The sequence below is a fragment of the Pagrus major genome, chromosome 8, assembly GCF_040436345.1.
Source record: "Pagrus major chromosome 8, Pma_NU_1.0".
NCBI lineage: Eukaryota > Metazoa > Chordata > Actinopteri > Spariformes > Sparidae > Pagrus > Pagrus major.
This window is the reverse complement of record NC_133222.1, coordinates 2024327-2044401: the sequence shown is the minus strand read 5'-3', so window position 1 is coordinate 2044401 and position 20075 is coordinate 2024327. Positions and strand designations below refer to the sequence as shown.

At 44.1% G+C, this 20075-nt stretch overlaps 2 protein-coding genes across 2 annotated transcripts; both read left to right on the top strand.

Moving 5' to 3' along the window:
* Positions 1 to 9852: 9852 nt before the first annotated feature.
* Positions 9853 to 15030, top strand: LOC141001786 (ferritin, heavy subunit). Its single transcript, XM_073472957.1, has 3 exons — positions 9853 to 10125; positions 11313 to 11459; positions 13352 to 15030. The coding sequence occupies exons 1-3, from the start codon at positions 9955 to 9957 to the stop codon at positions 13640 to 13642; spliced, it is 609 nt and encodes a 202-aa protein (XP_073329058.1). The 5' UTR covers positions 9853 to 9954; the 3' UTR covers positions 13643 to 15030.
* A 2013-nt stretch (positions 15031 to 17043) lies between these two features.
* On the top strand, positions 17044 to 19874 carry myod1 (myogenic differentiation 1). Its single transcript, XM_073472176.1, has 3 exons — positions 17044 to 17724; positions 18597 to 18678; positions 19319 to 19874. Exons 1-3 carry the CDS (start codon positions 17131 to 17133, stop codon positions 19537 to 19539), a joined length of 897 nt encoding a protein of 298 aa, XP_073328277.1. The 5' UTR covers positions 17044 to 17130; the 3' UTR covers positions 19540 to 19874.
* Positions 19875 to 20075: the final 201 nt, after the last annotated feature.

Sequence of the window (20075 nt, the reverse complement as noted above, 5' to 3'; positions counted from 1 at the left end):
TCTGAACGAAGAATCACAGATGATTTTAAACCTCAAATGATGAAACGTTTAATAGTTTGGAGTTTATTTATTTTGCTACTCAGATGAAATCATGCAGAGCTGCAGGAAACTGATTTAAAGCAACATTATGTAACATCATCATGCACAAAATGCCAATTTCTACATAATGTTGCTTTGACGTGTTTATTTCATATTATTTATAAACAATAAATCAAACTCACTGCAGCATTGTATGTATCAGTGATGAGATGTAATTACGTATGTTTACTCAAGTGCTTCTGTACATTTCTGAGGTACTTGTACTTTACTTAAGTATTTCCATTTTCTGCTACTTTGTATGTTCACTCCACTAACAATAACTTTACTCACTAGTTACTTTGCAGATGACATCCTGCATCAGAGACAAAGTTTAAAGTTTAAATTAATTCATTTTATCATCAATCAGATTTAAAAAGTATCAAAAGTAGCGTTTTTGGAAATAAATGTTGTTTAGTACATTTATTATCTGATACTGTAAGACTTCTACTCAAGTGAGTGTCTTTCACTTTTACTTAAGTAACATTTTAACACAGGATCTTCACTTTTACTGGAGTGTGCAGAGACATCCATCCTCCAGACCTTAATTTTGTTTCCCTGCATGTCAGCATATGAAGACAGAAAAATGCTGAAGAAAATTCTTCTGATTCAAGAAAAGTCTGAGGAATAAAACAACATGTAAAACTGAATAAACTAAAGTGAAATGTCTCTCCAGCCGCCGTCCTCCGTCTCAAACATCTCTGCTGGAGTTTGGTGGACAAAAAGTTTTTCTAACCACTTCAGGAATGTTTCGTCCAACTGTCGACGCTCAGCTCATCAAATGGCCCTGCGGAGGCGTTGATGTTCGACAGGTACTTCACCATTTGTACAGAACAAGAATGTAACAAAGTGTGTGGACCACCAGGACGGAGAGGACGGGACACCTCTGAGCCATCGTTAGGATGTGACGTCCAGAGGCCGGTCCGGCCTCGGCCTCAGGCCGGGCTGTTCTCAGCTGCTGGTCCCGTCAGAGCCGCCGGGCCGCCTCTCGCTGTGAGTCCCCCCCCCCCCACCTCCCGAGAGCTCAGCTGGAAGTCTGAGAGGACGCAGGGAATCAAACGTCCAGAGATGAAGGTAAACACTGAGCGGCTGTGATCTTAGCTGAGGTCTGCTGCTGTCCTGCAGGGCCGAGCAGGAGGGGGGACGATCAGTCTGCAGGGACCAGACCGGACCAGACCGGACACCTCTGAAACTGAGTGTCAACTGCTCAAAACTCAAAATCTTTAAGAGTGAATAAAGACAGTTTTATTTATGATCGCAATCTGTGTGAGCTCAGACTCTTTATCTTTAGACTCCAGACTCAGAGGAAGAAAAACATAAAAACCTTAAAAACAGAGAAGAAACCTCAGAGAGCAGCAGGACGGATCCTCTGGTGTGTGCACAGTTCGGACCATCAGCATGATTACAGAACTTTTTATGATGTCATCATCAAGGTGACCTTTGACCTTTTGGAAATAAAATGTCAGAAGTCAGAGATATTATATTATATATATATTATATATGTATTTATTGTGTTGAAGAGTTCAGAGTGAGACTCAAAAAATGAACTTTGATGAGGTTTTGTACCTTCGCCACTTTTCTCTCAGGATCGGCTGTCGAAGGTCACGGCTGAGATGGCAGCCATCTTGTTTTTGCACTGATTAAAGGAGCACTCTGTAGTTTTAATGAGAAGAGAAAGATCTTCACTGGTATCGCCGTCGTTGAGAGCTGATTGGACGTGAGCACAAAAAACTGTGACGTCACTTTCTGACCGCGAGCTGAAAGGTGAACGTGAGAGTGTGAAGAGCAGCAGCAGCATGTTGACTCAGACTGTGGAGGCTCCTCAGGACGCCAGGTTAAAGGGTGACGGACCACACAGAGAGGATGACCACTTCATGACCACACACACACACACACACACACACACACACTCTGACATGACAAAAACCCACAAACGTTCAGTGTAATCTGAGTCTCATTAGTCTGTGAGGGATTACTGTGATCTGCTCATCACAACATTAACTGCTGTGTAACACACACACACACACACACACACACACACACACACACACACACACACACACACACACACACACACACAGTGTGTGTTTACTGCTACCTGTGTGTTAAACTCATCTACACACTCAGTTGTTGTTAACCCTGAGTCCTGACTGGATGAGTTTATTGTTTTACTTTCATAGTGTCTGTTGTGGTTGTGATAGTCCTGTATGTCCTCTTCAGGCCACCGTAGATGAAGTGGGATCTTAAGCAAACTGCTTCTCTCTCTCAACCCAACCAGTCGAGTCCGTAATCAAAGATTTCCCCAAAAAAGACTTGATTTTGAAAATCTAAAGCAAAAACAGAACAAAAATATTTAATTTGTAAAAACTGTTCTGATTTTCATCATCATCCTGTCACAGAGACGCAGTGTGAGGGCGGCTCGGTGTGTTTTTAAAGAGCTCGTCTTCAAAGGACGTTTACAGGGAGGACGACACGAGACAGACAGGCAACACACACACACACACACACACACACACACACACATACACACACACACACACACAATCCTTTGCCGTCACTGACCCTGTTATCTCTGAGCTCAGAGACGTCGTCTCTCATGTCTGATCACCTCTTTGTTTACACTAAGTTAGCTTGTTGCTAGCAGCTAACACTTCCACACAGACGACAGGTCAGCGGGATGAGGCCCCGTCCACACTCATACACATTTATTGCAAAACATGAATATTTTCCCGTACATGTCGGCCTCTCGTCTACATGCGAAGGGCGTGTTAGTTCACTAAAAATGGGGATTTTCCTAAAGTGCATTTATAAAAAGCTCCTGTATCTGTGCAGCTGTGTGAACATGTAACACAGAGCATTCAGATCCAGACTGAGCAGCGCCTGAACTGAGTTTGCAGTGTATGAAATTGTGCAAATGGTCTGTAGTTCACAATACAACAGGCAACAGAGAAAACTTTGAAACTGGTCAAGAACATCTGATCAGTGTGGAAAAACACTGCATCCACGGCCGGGATGAACAGATTTTCCAGATGTGATTCACAGATCGGTGACACAGACATGAGAGACGTGTTGATGTCTTATCTGTTCTGGGCAGAGAGAAGTGAGAGTGAACAGCAGCAGGTTTAATGTTCAGTGATCGTCTCCACACGATATCTGGGTCATCATCACTATTCCCACGATGTGGAGAAACAGGAGCCGTTAATCTGCACACGGCTGAAGATCAACACGACCTGACCGTCAAAAACAACCTGCTCGCTTTTTAGTGACCTCATCACTGAATAAACTCACACTCATCAGTCGTTTACTGACACTTTTCAAAAAAGTTATTATTAGTAGTAATATCAACATTTAAAGAGCTCAACAGTTCACGTTATGTGCTTCCACCAGTGGACGTTTTTGGACACCTGAAGACATTTTCAGCCATTTTTGTGGCGACCAAAGTCGAACCGTCTTTATCTGTGATCGCTGCGGCCGACACAGGTATTTTAATCAAACCATGATGTTTTCCAACACTAATCGAGTGTTTTTTGTGTCTAAACCTGAGCAGAGGAGAAGCTCAGCGGTGTGACGAGTGAGAAGTAGAAAATCTAACGTAAACAAATGTAAAGTTCAGTTTTAACTCATCTGTGGTGTCGCAGAAACGCACTTAGCTGACATTTATTCTGCTGATTGGGTTAAGAAGCCACAAGTCTGTGTATCAACCTTGGTTTAGTCACGACAACACAATCCTACAGTGTAGCAGCGACGACTGAGTGGTGTTCGCTGTTACCGTGGACATTTTACTGAACCCGCGATACTCACGCAGGCTAACGAGTTACTGCCTCCCCGATAGATAGATGACGTTTGTTCACCACAAAGTGACCATGATTATTTTACTGACATGTTTCTCAAACCCACCAACACCTGCTAACATCTGGCTTTTGTCTTCACTGTGAATTCATATAATCGGCATTTACTCTGGCGCCATTTGACTTTTTTATTTTTATTGAAAATAATCACTCGCGGCGGATTAAGGGAGGAGTGGTCGTTCGATCTTTAAATAATTATGTCAGCGCTCCTCTAGCTTTTAAACCTTACGGTCACGATTAATGTCGGAGGTGTCAGGCTTTGTTCCAGGCTTCACGCTCTTCATATAAGGATTTTCTGGGGCGTCAATGGCTGGACTTTCCTCCAACACGGTGGTCTGATTACCTACAGACACTAAACGCCTCACACATGTAAAGAATGTGTTTCTGCCGTCGCTGTAAATAGTCCTGTTTTTAAGCTCCCCCTCCTCTGAGCGTCATCATTCATCATTGTTTAATTTCTGCCACATAACACCGCGGCATCCATTTACCCCGCATCCCTCTCCGGACCACACCGCGCTATATTTGTCTCTTTAATGAGGAAGGGGGCATTCCAGGGGCTTTCTGGGTAATCGCAGCGTCTGGCACAAAAGGCATCCGAGGGGTCTCACCGGGCCAAACTCGGATTTACTTTCCTCCCATTTCAGAGGGCAACAACACGCTTCAAACGGCCGAGGTTGTTCGTCCGATGGAGTTTACAACAGAAACGCGACCTGACGCTCATGAAAGCAGGAGCGGTGCTGTGACGGGGTTATGGTCCCCGTAACGAGGCAGACTCTGGTGTCAGGTACCGGCAGTGAAACGGGGCACCTCTGCAGGCTCGGGTGTCCCTCGCTCTGATCAGTAATTGTATTTACCTTGTCTCTGTCTTCCCTCCATTAAGGGCGGTAATGAGGCGAGTTGTGAGCTGAGGACTTCGCCGCTGATGACGAACCCGAGGATTCTTAATAGACAGCTGTTGGTGCGGCGTAAAGAGAGGTCCTGCTGATCTGTTTGACAGCTGTGACCCGCCGCAGGCCGGGCCAACGCCGGCCCTGCTCAGTGGTCAGGTCACACCTCAGGAATGAGACATAAAACAGGGTTTAATCCAGCAGGGCGAGGCGTCCATCTTGGTCTGAGGTTAGAATTATTACATAAGACGGAAAGCATCGAGGAAAAGACGGAAACAGTACATAACTCCTGCTGTCAATCAAAACAAGAGACGTAAGCAGCGCGGCATCATGGGAGTTTTTCTCTTCACTGTTAAACAACCACCGCTGATGAAAATCTGTCTGATGTGACTCAGGCACAAACGTTCACAGACGAGGTAAAGTGTTAAAGTTTTAAAGTCGACTTCCTTCCTCGCTCTCTGACGCATCATCTGAAGCTACAGCGACAGACAACATGTCATCGGCTCGGCCCGGCTGAGGATGAAGTGATGAGTCTCACAGTCCGATTAAATCTCACATTAGCTTCGGCACAGTTATGCGTTTCCCAATATCACAAAATGTAGGTCACGCCCGACCCCGAACCACCAAGTCGCCTACGCGGACTCTCCGCGGACTCTCAGCTCCCAGTGGACACGGTCGAACCAGGACCGAACAACCTCGGAGAAGATGGAGGATAGTTTGACCGAGAGTCAGCAAATAGATCCGCTCACGGAGCAAAGCAGCTAACGTTACATTTAGCAACAGTTAGCGCTTACTTTAGCAACAAAGCTACCGGTATCAGTCAACCAGGAAACTCGATCGATCATCTCAGTTACTGGTCCGGTCCAGATGTGGTGTTCATTGAGATGAGCTCGTTATCCGTATGTCTGTTAGCATAGAAACAAAGAAAGTGTATCCTGGACGAGGAATTAACGTACGAGTGCAGGATGATTCTCCAGGAAGTTACAAACTGTAAAATACCATTGAAAAGACATTCAAAACTGCTTTTTTTGCCACTGTTGGGCCTGATACAGGTGTACAGGTGAGATATGGAGCAAGACATACCTGGTGAAAACATCAGTGTTGACTTTAGCTTGAGCTCAAAATAAACAACAGATCTGGTACTTGAACACGTGTTACTAAAACAAATGATTACAAACAGCAGTAAAATGTTTGAAATCCGTCAGAACTTCAGATCTGGTGTCATAATCTTCGTCTGACAAGATGAGTTTGGACATTAAAACATTTCAGGAGGGTGTTCAGTAAAGGATGGGCTGAACTCTGTCGTGACTCTGCGGCTGTGTGAACTCATTCATAGAAACAGTGAAGATCAGCTCCTGAGCAGCGTCTTTGTTTCCCTGCAGGCGTCAGACGATCTGTTTTTGTTCTGTTGAGAGCTCCAGCTGTTCAGTCTGAAGCATGAAGACATGAGCCCGCAGCAGCGACGCATTTATAAGTCGGCTCAGTTGATGAGAGACAGGAATTCAAAATGAGCGGCGGCGTTCCTGAGGGCGGTCCGAGCCGAGAGCCCGGCATCGTTTCCTGCCTGCTGCAGCGCTGAGAGTCAAACGTGTGGTGCTGGTTAACTTCTGGATGTTGATGACGCCATTATCACATTATTTTGTCATAATAAATTTACGATGACCGAGCTATTTTTTGTTTTTCGAATGGATTCTGGCTGCGTCATAAATTACCTCTAAATCTAACTTTTAAAGTAATGACATTCGCATCAGCCTCAGCTGTACTTTGTCTTTAGTGCTTATTAGCAAATGTTAGCATGCCAACACGCTAACTAAGGGCCCTAAAACACCAAACTGACAGTCAGACATTAATCAGCTTTCCATTTCTCTTCTCGTGCACTGATTCATTCAGCTGAACAGCCAATCAGAGCGATTTCTCTCACTGACGGGCTCCACCGCTGAGTCAGTCACAACAGTTTGTTCGCCTCTCATGCAGGCACCGAACGTACGAGCTGGTTGGCTGACAGCCGTAAACAAAAGTGCAGCTTTTTGCCTGAGGCACAGTGATGCAAAAAATATTTACGAATGTTGAGAAAAGTTTAGAAAGTGAGAGGAGGTGGAGGTTGATACCGAACTCTCAACATCAGAGTTTTACAGCGAGGATGAAGTCAAAAATATCGTCTAGTTTTGTACTAAGCTGCTCAGTGAACTACATCGTCTCGCTCGACACCAACATGGCCACTAACAACACTGTCGGCTGTGAAGTCTTTGTTTTCATTAGTTTGATGACAAACTTGATTAAAAAGTATCTTTTAACTTGACAAACATCATCTGTGTGATTCATGACCAGTTCAAACAGGATCAATACATTATTTGTCTCTTCATTCACGACCAGACTCTCTGAGTCCTGAAGCTCCTGACAGACGTTTGTTCATCTGAACTCCACAAACACAACAAACCTCACAACTGTCTGCAGTAAATCTGCTGCTGCAAGTTAATCCAGAGTGTGTGTGTGTGTGTGTGTGTGTGTGTGTGTGTGTAAAGTAATCTGCCACCAGTGCAGGACAATGCGGTCGTTGTAGAGTTGGTGGTTTACAGCAGGCAGCAGGTGTGAAGGCCGACACCTCTGCTGTCAGTCTGCACGCTTTAGGTTTGTTAAGTGCTGTGTGTGTGTGTGTGTGTGTGTGTGTGTGTGTGTGTGTGTGTGTGTGTGTGTGTGTGTGTTTATCTGTGTCTGTCTCTTTGCTGCTGTGTTACATTTTTTTATGACAAACCTTAAAATAAACATGTTGGAAACGTCTCTGGACAGAACGTGTGTCCACATCTTTTTATTTACTGTTTACGTTTTATTTATTCTGATTTATTGTTTAAAAACTGAACAAAAGACTCATTTTACTTATTTAACAACTTATTTCCTGTTGTTTGTTGGAAATGTGATTAACTGTGTTTCCATGTACACAAATTTACTAACAGACTTTATTTACAACATGTGCAGAACAATTAATAACTGTGATGTAAAACAGTTTTTAACTTGCTGCGTCCATAAAAACACAACTTGTTCTCTGTCATGAAGGAAGCGTTTACAGCCCGTCAGTAGAAGAAAATACCAAACGATTCTGCGTCACGAGTCTGTTCGTCATCAGAATTATTCTTTACAGCAAATGAGTTTGGTATTTTGGGAAAATACAGATTGTACAGACATCGGGGCCTTTACCGGGCCTCTGTCGGACTTCTGTCAGGCCTCTGTCGGACTTCTGTCGGGCCTCTGTTCGGTCTCTGACCGGGTTTCAGTCAGGCCTCTGTAGAGCCTCAGTCGGGCCTCTGTCGGGCCTCTGTCGGGCCTCTTTCGGGCCTCTTTCGGGCCTCTGTTCGGTCTCTGACCGGGTTTCGGTCAGGCCTCTGTAGAGCCTCAGTCGGGCCTCTGTCGGGCCTCTGTCGGGCCTCTTTCGGGCCTCTTTCGGGCCTCTGTTCGGTCTCTGACCGGGTTTCGGTCAGGCCTCTGTAGAGCCTCAGTCGGGCCTCTGTCGGGCCTCTGTCGGGCCTCTTTCGGGCCTCTTTCGGGCCTCTGTTCGGTCTCTGACCGGGTTTCGGTCAGGCCTCTGTAGAGCCTCAGTCGGGCCTCTGTCGGGCCTCTGTCGGGCCTGAGTCTGGTCTCAGTGTGGCCCCTGCAGAGCCTCAGTCGGGCCCATGTTGGGCCTGTGTTGGGCCTCTGTCGGGCCTGTGTCGGGCCTCTCTCGAGCCTCAGTCTGTCTGACCTCTGTCGGGCCTGAGTCTGGCCTCAGTTTGGCCCCTGCAGAGCCTCAGTCGGGCCCATGTCGGGCCTGTGCCGGGCCACTCTCAGGCCTCTGTCGAGCCTCAGTCTGACCTCTGCAGAGTCTGGACTGAGTCGGGCCTGAGTCGGGCCTCAGTCCAGACCGAGTCAGGCCTCGCCTGCTGTGCAGCATCACCTGGCTGAAGCTGATGGACCTCCTGCAGCGTGCCTGTAATCTGTTACACTAAAAGGTCCGGTCCAGGTGATCACTGAGGTGTCTGTGGTTCAGGGGGGTCAAGGGTGCAGGTCCTGTTGACCTCCAGGCTGAGAGCCGGTCTTTCTTCCCTCCAGGACCAGCTGACCCCCCGCGGAGCAGCAGCCCCTGCCGTCACTCATCCTGCCCCGAGGAGCCGGGCTGAAACAGGAGAGGAGGTCGACTCTGAACCAGGATCAGGAGGAGAGACTGATGATGGTCAGCTGATCAGTGACCCGTTGATCTGGATCACAATATGGTGCCGAAAGATGAGCTGAACTGGAGCGAGGCCTCCCTGGTTCTGCTGGTTCTGCTGGTTCTGCTGGTCAGATGTCATCGGTTCACCCAGTATTTCATTTTCTGCTACTTTATACTTCCACTATATTAATACTCACTACATTTATCTGACTACTTCAGTTACTAGTTACTCTGCAGATTACATACTGCATCAGAACATCTGATCCGATAATCAGTCGGGCGTAAATATACAGTACACGTACGTTCATGTGCAGTTTTACTTAAGTACTATTTGTACGAGTATCTGTCGACCTGCTGTGTACAATATAAACTGCACATGTAACTTTTACTTGTACTTTTGGTACTTAAGTACATTTAATATCAGATACTTTAAGACTTTTACTCGAGTATTTCTTTTGTGAAGTTTTTATAACACTGGTGGAAGAAACTGTTTATTGAAGTAAAACTCTGAGGTACTTGTACTTCTCCACTACACCTCAAATAAAGTTAAATTAAATGTTGTACTACATTTGTCTTACAGCTTTAGTTACTTATTACTTTCCAGTGGTTGATGAGTACTTTCACTTTCTGGAGGCAAATATTCAACATTGTTCTTCCTCAGCTAATAAAATATGAATCTAATTAATGGATAACTCATCAGTCTGCTGTGAGGACTGACTGTCTCTGCTCAGTCTGATGCTGTGACTCGGTTATGTAACTGTTGCTGCTGCAGCTCATCGCACCGGATGAACTTGAGCAGCTGACCGGGAAACAGTTGATCCACGCAGGCTAAATTTACCCGCTGTTGACGGTCCGGGTCCGCTGGAGGAGCAGACGCGTTGTTATCAGGCAGTCGAGCTTCTTCTTCCCTGTTGTGTCAGATTGGACCGAGGCTCTGCTGCGGGGACCGACCGGCGGGGACATCATGGCTGCTGAGCCCGCAGAGAAGAGGTTAAAGAGCAGCCTGCCGCTGTGCGTGGCGCACCGCAGCTCCGCGGGCCGCCGCGCCACGCACAACCTGCAGGCCGCCGTGGAGGAGGCGCTGTGCGGGGTGAGCAGCCTGCTGTGGGACGGAGCCTACCGGCTGCAGGCTCTGGTAGGAGACACCGACAGAGGAGGGGGAAGTAACTAGTTACTGAAGTACTGTACTCGAGTACAGTTCTGACGTACTTCTCAGAGACACCTCAGAGACAGATATTGTACTTTTACTCCACTACAGTTGTCTGACAGCTTTAGTTACTAGTTACTTTTCACGCTACACTAGTTTATGTAACTGTTTATTGAAGTACTGTACTCGAGTACAAATCTGAGGTACTTGTACTCAGTGTTGTTAAAAGTACTCAAAAGTCATACTTGAGTAAAAGTAAAGAAGTTAAAATATTATTGTTAAAAGTGAAAGTAACATAAAAAGTACTCGAGTAAAAGTCTTAAAGTATCTGATATTAAATGTACTCAAGTATCAAAAGTAAAAGTAAAATAATAGGCTACATATATTTACACATATATATATTTTACTATACTTTCCACTACTCTGACTACTAATAACTAAAGTAATCAAATAAATGTAGTGGAGTAAAAGTATAATGTAGCAGTTACTGGAAATAGTCAAGTGAAGTTATACTTCTTTTCATATACTTTCATATACTTACTTTTCAGGCTGTAATAGTTTATAAGTGATGGAATGTAACTAAGTACATCTACTCAAATTACCATAATTAAGTCATGTTTTGAGGCACTTGTACTTTTATGAGTTAAAAAGTAACTAATACTCTGAGTAGTGTTTGAGTAGAATAGCTTACTTTGTACTTTTACTTAAGTATTGTCCTAATACCAGTAGTTTTACTTGTAATCTCATAATTGAGTAATATTTCAGTAATGTAACTGTACTCGTACTTGAGTAAAGATTTACATTACTTCTCAACTACACCTCAGAGACAAACATTGTACTTTTACTTTTACTCGACTACATTTGTCTGACAGCTTTAGTTACTAATTACTCTCCAGGTTACAATGGTTGTTAAATGATGGAATGTAACTAAGTACATTTACTCAAGTACTGTGAGTACATTTTGAGGTACTTGTGCTCGAGTATTTCATTTTTCTGCTACTTCACACTTACACTCCACTTCACTTCATTTTGGAGGCAAATTCACTAGATGTATTAGAAAAGTTTAGTTACTAGTTACTTTGCAGATTACATGCTGCGTCAGAGCCAGAGTAGGACGCAGTTTACAGCTCAGCGACGCTCTGACGAGGTGTTCGTGTTCGCTTCGCCTCCTGCAGGCCAGCGTGTTCGAGCGGGACGACGCCGCTCTGCCCCGCGTCGCCTCTTTCTTCCACCAGGAGGCGCTGAAGCAGCAGCAGGAGGCCGAGGCCATGCTGGGCTACCTGGCTGAGCGGGGGGGCAACTACTGCGGCAAGGACGTCCAGGTGAAGTCACGAGTTTCATCTTTATTTACCTTTTTATTTCTTGTTTTTCTTCAATTCCAGCTGCTGATAAATGTGTCAAACATCCTCCTGTAGTAGAAGTACAAGTACGTACAAGTATCAGAGTATAAGTACTCTGTTTCCTAAGTACAGTTTGAGGTAGTTGAAATTAAGTATTTCCATCCTCTGCTACTTTATACTTTTACTTCACTACATTTTGGAGGCAAGTATTGTACTTCTTACTCCACTTCATTTATTTGATAACTTTAGTTACTAGTTACTTTGCAGATTACATGTTGCATCAGAGCCAAAGAGCGTTTATACATTTTTATTTTATTGACGATCAGATAAACGCTGAATATTGGATCCAATAATCAGACATGTAACTTTATCTAAAAGTTACTTTTTACTTGTACTTTTGATACTTAAGTACATTTAATATCAGATACTTCTTCTTCAACACAATATCTTTACTTTTACTCAAGTATGACTTTTGGGTACTTTTTCAACACTGGTGGAAAGTAACTGTTGAAGTACTGTACTTGAGTACAAATCTGAGGTACTTGTACTTCTCCACTACATCTCAGAGACAAATATTGTACTTCCACTACATTTGTCTGACATCTTAAGTTACTAATTACTTTCCAGGTTACAATAGTTACATTCCATCACTTATCAACTAAGTACATTTACTCAAGTACTTTCTTGAAGTACATTTTGAGGTACTTGTATGTGAGTATTTCATTTTATACTTCCACTCTAGAGGTAATTATTGTTTTTTCTTTCACAGTTTATAAAATAAATAAGCCGAACTGTCACACAGAAGTCAGCGGGAGGTCAGGGTCAGGAGCACGTGTTGCCCAGAGGCACTTCGGCAGGCTGCTGTTTGAGTCGTCAGGGGTCCTGAGGGGCGTTGAGATGATCCGGTATGAGGAGCTGATTCTGAGGCTGAATTTATGACCAGAACTTTGTCTGTGAGCCGGAGCAGCTTCAGTCTGTAACAGCGTTCTCAGTTTACTCTGCCAGCGACCTCGAGTTCCTCCAGAAACAGGATTTATTCCTCCTCCTGTGCGATCCTTCATTTTGTCAGAGCAGGTGTCTCTCCGTCTCTCCGCTGCTGCTGCTTTTTTTTCAAATATCTCATTTTGGAACGAAGCTCTTCATTTTGGGCCAGGCGTCAGCGAGAGGACGGGGGAGGTGTGGTGCTGGGGGTTAAACCCCTGGAGAGCTGCCCCGGCTCTGGCCTAAAGCCGGTCGGGGTGTACATTTCCCCCCCTGAGTTCCGGAAAATTGGCGAGATTAATGCTGCGGCAGAGGGACGGCGGTGCTGATGGCGTTTCCAGATGGCCGAGGGGCATCGGCGGCGGTGGCGTTGGCGCGTCGCAGCGTGGCCTCCGACCGCCGGCCCGGGTTTATGAGTCGTGTAAAATCGTTTCAGGGCTGAGGCCCGGGCCCAGTCAGCAGCAGTTTGGGACACCTCGTTATCCGTCTCTCAAGCGCCGTGAACCCCAACGCCTCAGAGTCGAGTCTGCTCAGCTCAGCTCAGTGTGACGTTTGTTTGTTTGTAGAGGACTTTTATTCTGAAGGAACTTAAATGGACTCAGCAGGTTGATAGAAAAGTTTCCAAAGCTCATGATGAAGCTGTTAAAGATCCAATATGTAACATTTCAACATCAAAATGTCTTAAAACCACCAGAACTTTGTTTTATATTCTACATCATCCAAAATGTTTCCAACAACGTTCAAACCAGAGAAATCCACAAGGTCATCAAGGTGCGTTTCATCTGGTCGGGAGAGAGTCGGACCGTGAGGAGAGAAGTCTGTGAACGAGTGTCGGGTCGATGCCGTGGTACTGAGAAAAAGCCTCTGACGATGTTTGTATCTTTGGTTTTCAGAAGCCGGGCTGCGAGGCGGTCTGTGCAGTGCTGCCGGCTCTGGAGCTGCTGCTGCTCCAGCTCAAGGAGGAAGTGGAGGTCCTGGTCGAGCTGAACCAGCTGGCTCGCAACCACCGAGACCCGCACACCGCCAGCGTTGTGAAGAGCCACTTCCTGGCGCCGCGGGTGGACCGCCTCAAACTGCTGGGAGACCTGCTCACCAACGCCCGCCGGGTGGGCTGCACCAACGACCAGACGGGCGGGTTCGGAGAGTACATCCTGAACGAGCTGCAGGAGGAGCTGACCGGCTGATGGTCCGAGAGAAGTTCTGGTTGATCCGACATGAGAAATTATACTTCTGTATTTTTCTACAGAGAACCAAATCTCTAAAGGACGAGGGAGACATTTTGGGAAAAATTTAAAATAGATATTAGCGCCAGCACAGATATGTTCAGAACATATGTAGCGTAGCTTAGCACAAAGACGTAGCGGGAGGTTAAACTTCATCCAAAGAGAAAAAGCTCCTTAATGAAACTCCAAAGCCATAAGGTCTGTTACATTTCTCCATTTTATACTTTATATCACTCAGCATCCAAAGCAGTTAGCTAACTGGCACCTTTCTATGTCCGTCTTGTTGTAGCGTGTTTGTCGTGTGTGTGTTTGTTTGTGTGTGTTTGCTGTGTTTGGTGATTAAGTCATCGTGAATGGAGGAACAGAAAAATAAATTAAACTGATTTGGGAAGATAAAGATGTTGTCCACGAGCTTAGCTTAGCACAAAGACCAGAGGGGGGACATGCTAGCTTAGCTCCATCTCCTCCTGAAGAAAACTCTCCTTCAAAACACATCCAGAGCTGTCTGGTTAAGATTTTAAATAAAGTTCTCCTTATTATTCTTTAAAAACGCTGTTAGCCACCGTTAGCTCCTCCCTGTTCATCAGCCCAGTCACAAAGACATGTTGGCAGTTAACGCTTCTGCAAACCACAGTTGGATCCGTGGTCGACGTGGAGCAGACGTTACGTATCACGCTCACATTAAATGTCATTAGCCAACATTCACATCGCGGGAAGTCGGACGACCTCCGGCTGTGATCGGCACCAAAACAGCTATTTTAAACCAAACCGTGTTTTTCTAACACTAACAAAGTGTTTTTTGTGGGTAAACCTCAAAACCATCAAAAGTTAATGTGAATCAATCTGCGTTTTTAGTATTAAAATGATATTTTCCTTCTTTTGGGGGAATTTAATCACGTTTTTCTACAAAATGTACAAATCTGAGCAGGATTCTGAATCATTTTTCAAACGATGACTCTTTCCTAAATGAACATGAAGCCGGTTGTTAACAGACACGTTATAGACGTTTCTACAAGTATCCTGTTACTCTGTGTGTTGTGTTTGTGTTGTTATTTGTATTATTTATTCATGTATTCAGCGTTTAATCTTGTTTTGTGACTTTTATTGTTCAGACCGAGCTCTGCTGTGGAGGGAGCTGTAAGAAAGTTTCTATGTTTGTTTTTCAGTGTGTGTTTGTTGTGCACTTTGTAATAAAATTAGAAAAGTCAAAGGATTTATAACATTTACGACCTACAGCTGATTTTTGATACACGAGTGAGATCTTTGTTTCCGGTGTGCTGCGTGTAATGTCGTCAGAAAACACTGACAGTTGTTCAAAAGTCTTTTGTAAATAAAGTTATAAAACTGTTCTGCAGAAATCTTTTTTTTTTTTTCCAGCATCACGACTCAGTTCTGCAGGTCCAGTTGGTAAGAAACCAAACTTGTCAGATATTAACGACGCGATGATCTCAAACGTCAGTGTGGGACGAGCTGGGAATGAGACTCAAAAATCAACTTTAACTTTAATATTTGGAAAAAAAAAATCATTAATTATACATCAAATCACTGAATTTAAAGGACCATTCTACATTTTTTGACCATTTAAATCACAGCTCAGTTTCAGACTTCTAGACGGGACATTGTTTTAAAGTTATCGATCAAATCTTTACGAGCAGCGAAACTCATCACCAGCTTGTGGTCGGTTGTTGCCAAGGGTTACGTCCTGTATTAAACAGACCTGTCAATCATTTTGGGAGTGATAGTGATAATCCGTCGAGCAGAGGGTTTGAATACTTCCTCCTCCGCAGAGTAGCTCCACTAACCATCTGTCACGTTTGACTGGCAGAGGACGATGGGTAGTTAAATCACAGCCTGCAAGACGAAGCTCAGGTCAGACAAGTGTGTGTGTGTGTGTGTGTGTGTGTGTGTGTGTGTGTGTGTGTGTGTGTGTGCTGCAGGATCTGCTGTGCAGCGCCCTCCAGCTGCAGCTCAGCTGAACTGCAGCGATCATGTTTTCATGTCTGAGGAGGAGGAGGATGAATCTTCTTCTATAAATAAACTAAATGACATTTAACTTGATGACTGACTTCACACGTTCACGTCTTATTTACACTCTTAAAATTAAATATGAGCGTGTGATGAAAAGAAATATGAATTAAAAATATTTGTATGTTTGGTTTCAGTCCTGGTGACATCATCGTCACTACAGAACAGCAGCGAGGAGGTCAAAGGTCAGAAAACTCCTATTTCTGCATAAATGTACTTTTTTTTTTATTCTAGCTGCTGAAATAAAAAACAACAGGACTCAAACTTCTACTTTTTACTCTTTTCTGATTTTATTTAGCAAAATTCTCTTTTTAAAATACTTTCCTGCTGTTTTCTGTTTTAAAGGAGCAATATTTAAATTATTCACTGATTCAATAATTCACTCCGACATGAATAAATGATGAAGAACTTCAGACACTAAATATAAGTTCTGGTCCATGTTTCAGTTTATATAAAAGTTACTGTATATTTTATTTTCACTCTTATTTAAAGGAGCAGTCTGTAGTTTTGTTAATGAGCAGAGAAACAAACAAACTGAATAAACAAACTGACCTTAAAGGACAAAAACACTTTATACTGTTTCACTTTGTTTATATGTGGCGGACCCTGCCACCTTTCTAGCTTCAAACAGTGTTCTGGGGCCTTATTTTCCTCTGAGAGCAGCTGGTTTATTCACTGATGGAGAAAAATTATGTTATTACCTCATTAATATCGAGTTTTCCCTCATTTTAACCTTCATTCTTATAATGTAATTTGGTATTTTTGCTTCAATTTCATCAATTATTTCTAGTTTTTAAACATTTGTTTCTCTGTCATTCATTCTCGTCTCTCTTTCTTTCATGTATTATTACAGTCAGCGGCCTCAAAGTCACATTTTTAATTTCTCTCCATGTTCAGTTTGATCTAAAAGCCCCAAGTTAACTCAGTGATTCACATTAAAGTGAGCCAGAAGAACAGCAGAATAAATAAATAGATAGATAAATAAATAGATAAATTAATAGATAGATAGCCTAGATAAATAAATGAATAGATAAATAGATAGATAGATAAATGAATAACTGTCCTGTGGGTTTAATACTTGATACGTCTCTACATGCTGTTGTTGGACACTCCAACATGTCCACATGTGCCCCCCCGCTGTGCGCAGCTCTCTTTGGGGTAATTGTACACTAATTACCGTGAAGTTGTAAACCCCTCCTGCTGCCAGCTGATTGGTCGGCCCTCAGTGGACCTCATCAGCCTGGCCCCGCCCCCTGCGGGTGTCCCAGGTATAAGAGGGTCCAGGTCAGCAGCTGGGGGCCAGAACCGTTTGTGACAGGACTCTACATTCCCCCCAACAGACCCGCTGCTGGTTCTGCCCTCAGACGCGCCTGTCTGCTCCGCTGGATTAGTTTCTTCCTCTGTGGTGTGTTTGGGACGGAACCATGGAGCTGTCGGATATCTCTTTCCCCATCCCCGCCGCAGATGATTTCTACGACGACCCCTGCTTCAACACCAGCGACATGCACTTCTTCGAGGACCTGGACCCGCGGCTGGTCCATGTGGGCCTCCTGAAGCCGGACGACTCCTCCTCTTCGGCTTCACCCTCCCCTTCCTCCTCCTCAGCCTCCTCCTCCCCGTCGTCCCTGCTGCACCTCCATCACCACGCCGAGGGTGAGGACGACGAGCACGTCCGCGCCCCCAGCGGGCACCACCAGGCGGGCCGCTGCCTGCTCTGGGCCTGCAAGGCCTGCAAGAGGAAGACCACCAACGCGGACCGGCGGAAGGCGGCCACGCTGCGGGAGCGCCGGCGGCTCAGCAAAGTCAACGACGCCTTCGAGACCCTGAAGCGCTGCACGACGGCCAACCCGAACCAGCGGCTGCCCAAGGTGGAGATCCTGCGCAACGCCATCAGCTACATCGAGTCCCTGCAGGCGCTGCTGCGCGGCGGCCAGGACGACGGCTACTACCCGGTGCTGGAGCACTACAGCGGGGACTCGGACGCCTCCAGCCCCCGGTCCAACTGCTCCGACGGCATGGTGAGTTCAGGGACCGACAGGTGTCAGAGAGGGAGACGGGGCAGTGGAGAGCTTCTCCTGTGCGTCTTTACGCACGGACGAGCTGCGCGTTTTACCTTAAAAACTTTAGTTTCGTTTAATTTCTTACATTTATTTTATTCTGTTAAAGTTCAACATTAATTATTATTTAAAATAAAACGGGTTGTACAACGAAACGCGCGTTGTCTCGTCTGTTAATCTGCGCGCTCATCTCTCGTTTAACTGCGAGTATTGTTTTCATTTTTAACAATTTCCACACGTCAAGTTTTTGTTTCAAATAGATAATTTCTCTTTTTATTTTCACTGGTTTTGTGTCTCTACAGCTTCAAATACAGAATATTATTACCTCAGTTCTGCTCTAATAAACACTGAGCAGATTTCACAGAGGAAAATGTTTTGTTTCCAGAATCAGTCGCATAAAAACATGAAACTGATCGAAACAAATTTTGATTTTAACGAAACGTGTCGAAACTAATTTAATCTGATTTCTTGGTGAGACAAGAAACTGCTCCAGTTTTATTTGATGGTTTTAATCTAATTTTCGTTTTTCGCAGATTCAAACATTTTATTAAAAACATAAATAATTGTGTTTTGTTCATTTAAACCACCGTCAGCAGTGTTTAATTTAATTTAAATAATAATTCGGCTTTTTCTTCACTTCTAAATTATTTTCTTTCTTGTTTTTTTAAAATTTATCTTCCAGGTTTGTTTGGGGAGAAAAAGCTGAAACATTTGGGCTTCATGTTTCCTCAAACATTAACAATGATGATAATAATAATAATAATAATAATAATAATTATAATAATGATGATGATGTCAGTGCTTCATGATGTTGAACCTTCTTCTCTCTGCAGACGGACTTTAACGGGCCGAGCTGTCAGTCCAACAGAAGAGGAAGTTACGACAGCAGCTCTTATTTCTCGGAGACTCCAAACGGTAAGAAAAGACTTTAATTCATATAAAGATTATGTCATCCAGCAGCCAACAGGCCAATCAGGCGACTGATTAAGATAATAAATGACTTTACTGACAGTTAGCAAATAAAACGAGCCATAAAAACAGCAGCTTCATGAGCCAATAAAACTTCAACTCTGTTTAACAAACAAACACTGAAGTTTCGGAGGCTTTTTACAGAAAATGTTATTTTCATGTTAAATAATGTGAGTCTGAGTTCAGCCTGCTTAATAAAGCATTAACACTTTTACTGACACTTCTCAGTTTAATCCAGACTGAGAAGTTTTGTCAAGAAAGGAAGAAGGAAAACTTTCTATTCAGTGTTTTTATGCAGAAATCGAACAAACACGTCACTGGATGAGAAATACTTCCTGAAAACAGTTAAATCACATTCTGTGTGTCAGCAGGAAAATAATCTTTGAAGCTTTCAGTTGATTAAAGTTAAATTTAAGATGAACTTTGTTGATAAAAATCACTTAAGGTTGAAAATTGAACCAAAATCAAAGACGGATCAGATTCTGGAGATTCGACCGTTATTTCCTCAGAATCATTTTGTCGTTTGATTTTAAAACAAAAAGTGAAAAATGATGTTTGATTCATGAACTGTGTCATTTTGTTTCAGGCGGTCTGAAGAGCGAGCGCAGCTCGGTGGTCTCCAGTCTGGACTGTCTGTCCAGCATCGTGGAGCGAATCTCCACCGACAACAGCAGCCTGCTGCCGGCCGCCGACGGCCCCGGGTCCCCGGCCACGGCCCCGACCGGCGAGGCCGCGGCCCCGGGCCCAGTCCAGATCCCCTCCCCCACCGCCAACCAGGACCCCAACCTGATCTATCAAGTCCTATAGACCTTCACACCCGGGACTTTACTGACAACACAGATCCACACACTCAAGCTGAAAACATATGGAAGCTCATTCCTGACAGAAATGATGATGATAACAACAACAACAACAACAACAACAATAATAATAATAATAATAATAATAATAATAATAATAATAACAATAATAAGTGAGGGATGATTCCTGAACATGTAAAACTCACCTGCCGGCCTTTAACTGAGCTCTCAGCCTCATCAGTGGACCGAGTTTAATATTTTATATTGAATTTTATAGATTTTATAGTTACTGAACAAAGTCCGTCTGCTGATGACTGAAACACAGTCGAAAGCTCCAGAATCGGCCAGAACGTCGACCTCGTTAACGAGAAGTTAATGTGGTCACTTTTAATTCAGTCTTAATGCAACAGCTGTTAAATCAGGAATAAAAAGGAGAGGAAGTCAGAATTACACGACACTAATCTCTTATTTTATAATCGATATCTAGTATTTTCCTGAAGACATTTTGGGAAACTGAAAACAGGAAGTACATGAAATAAAAAT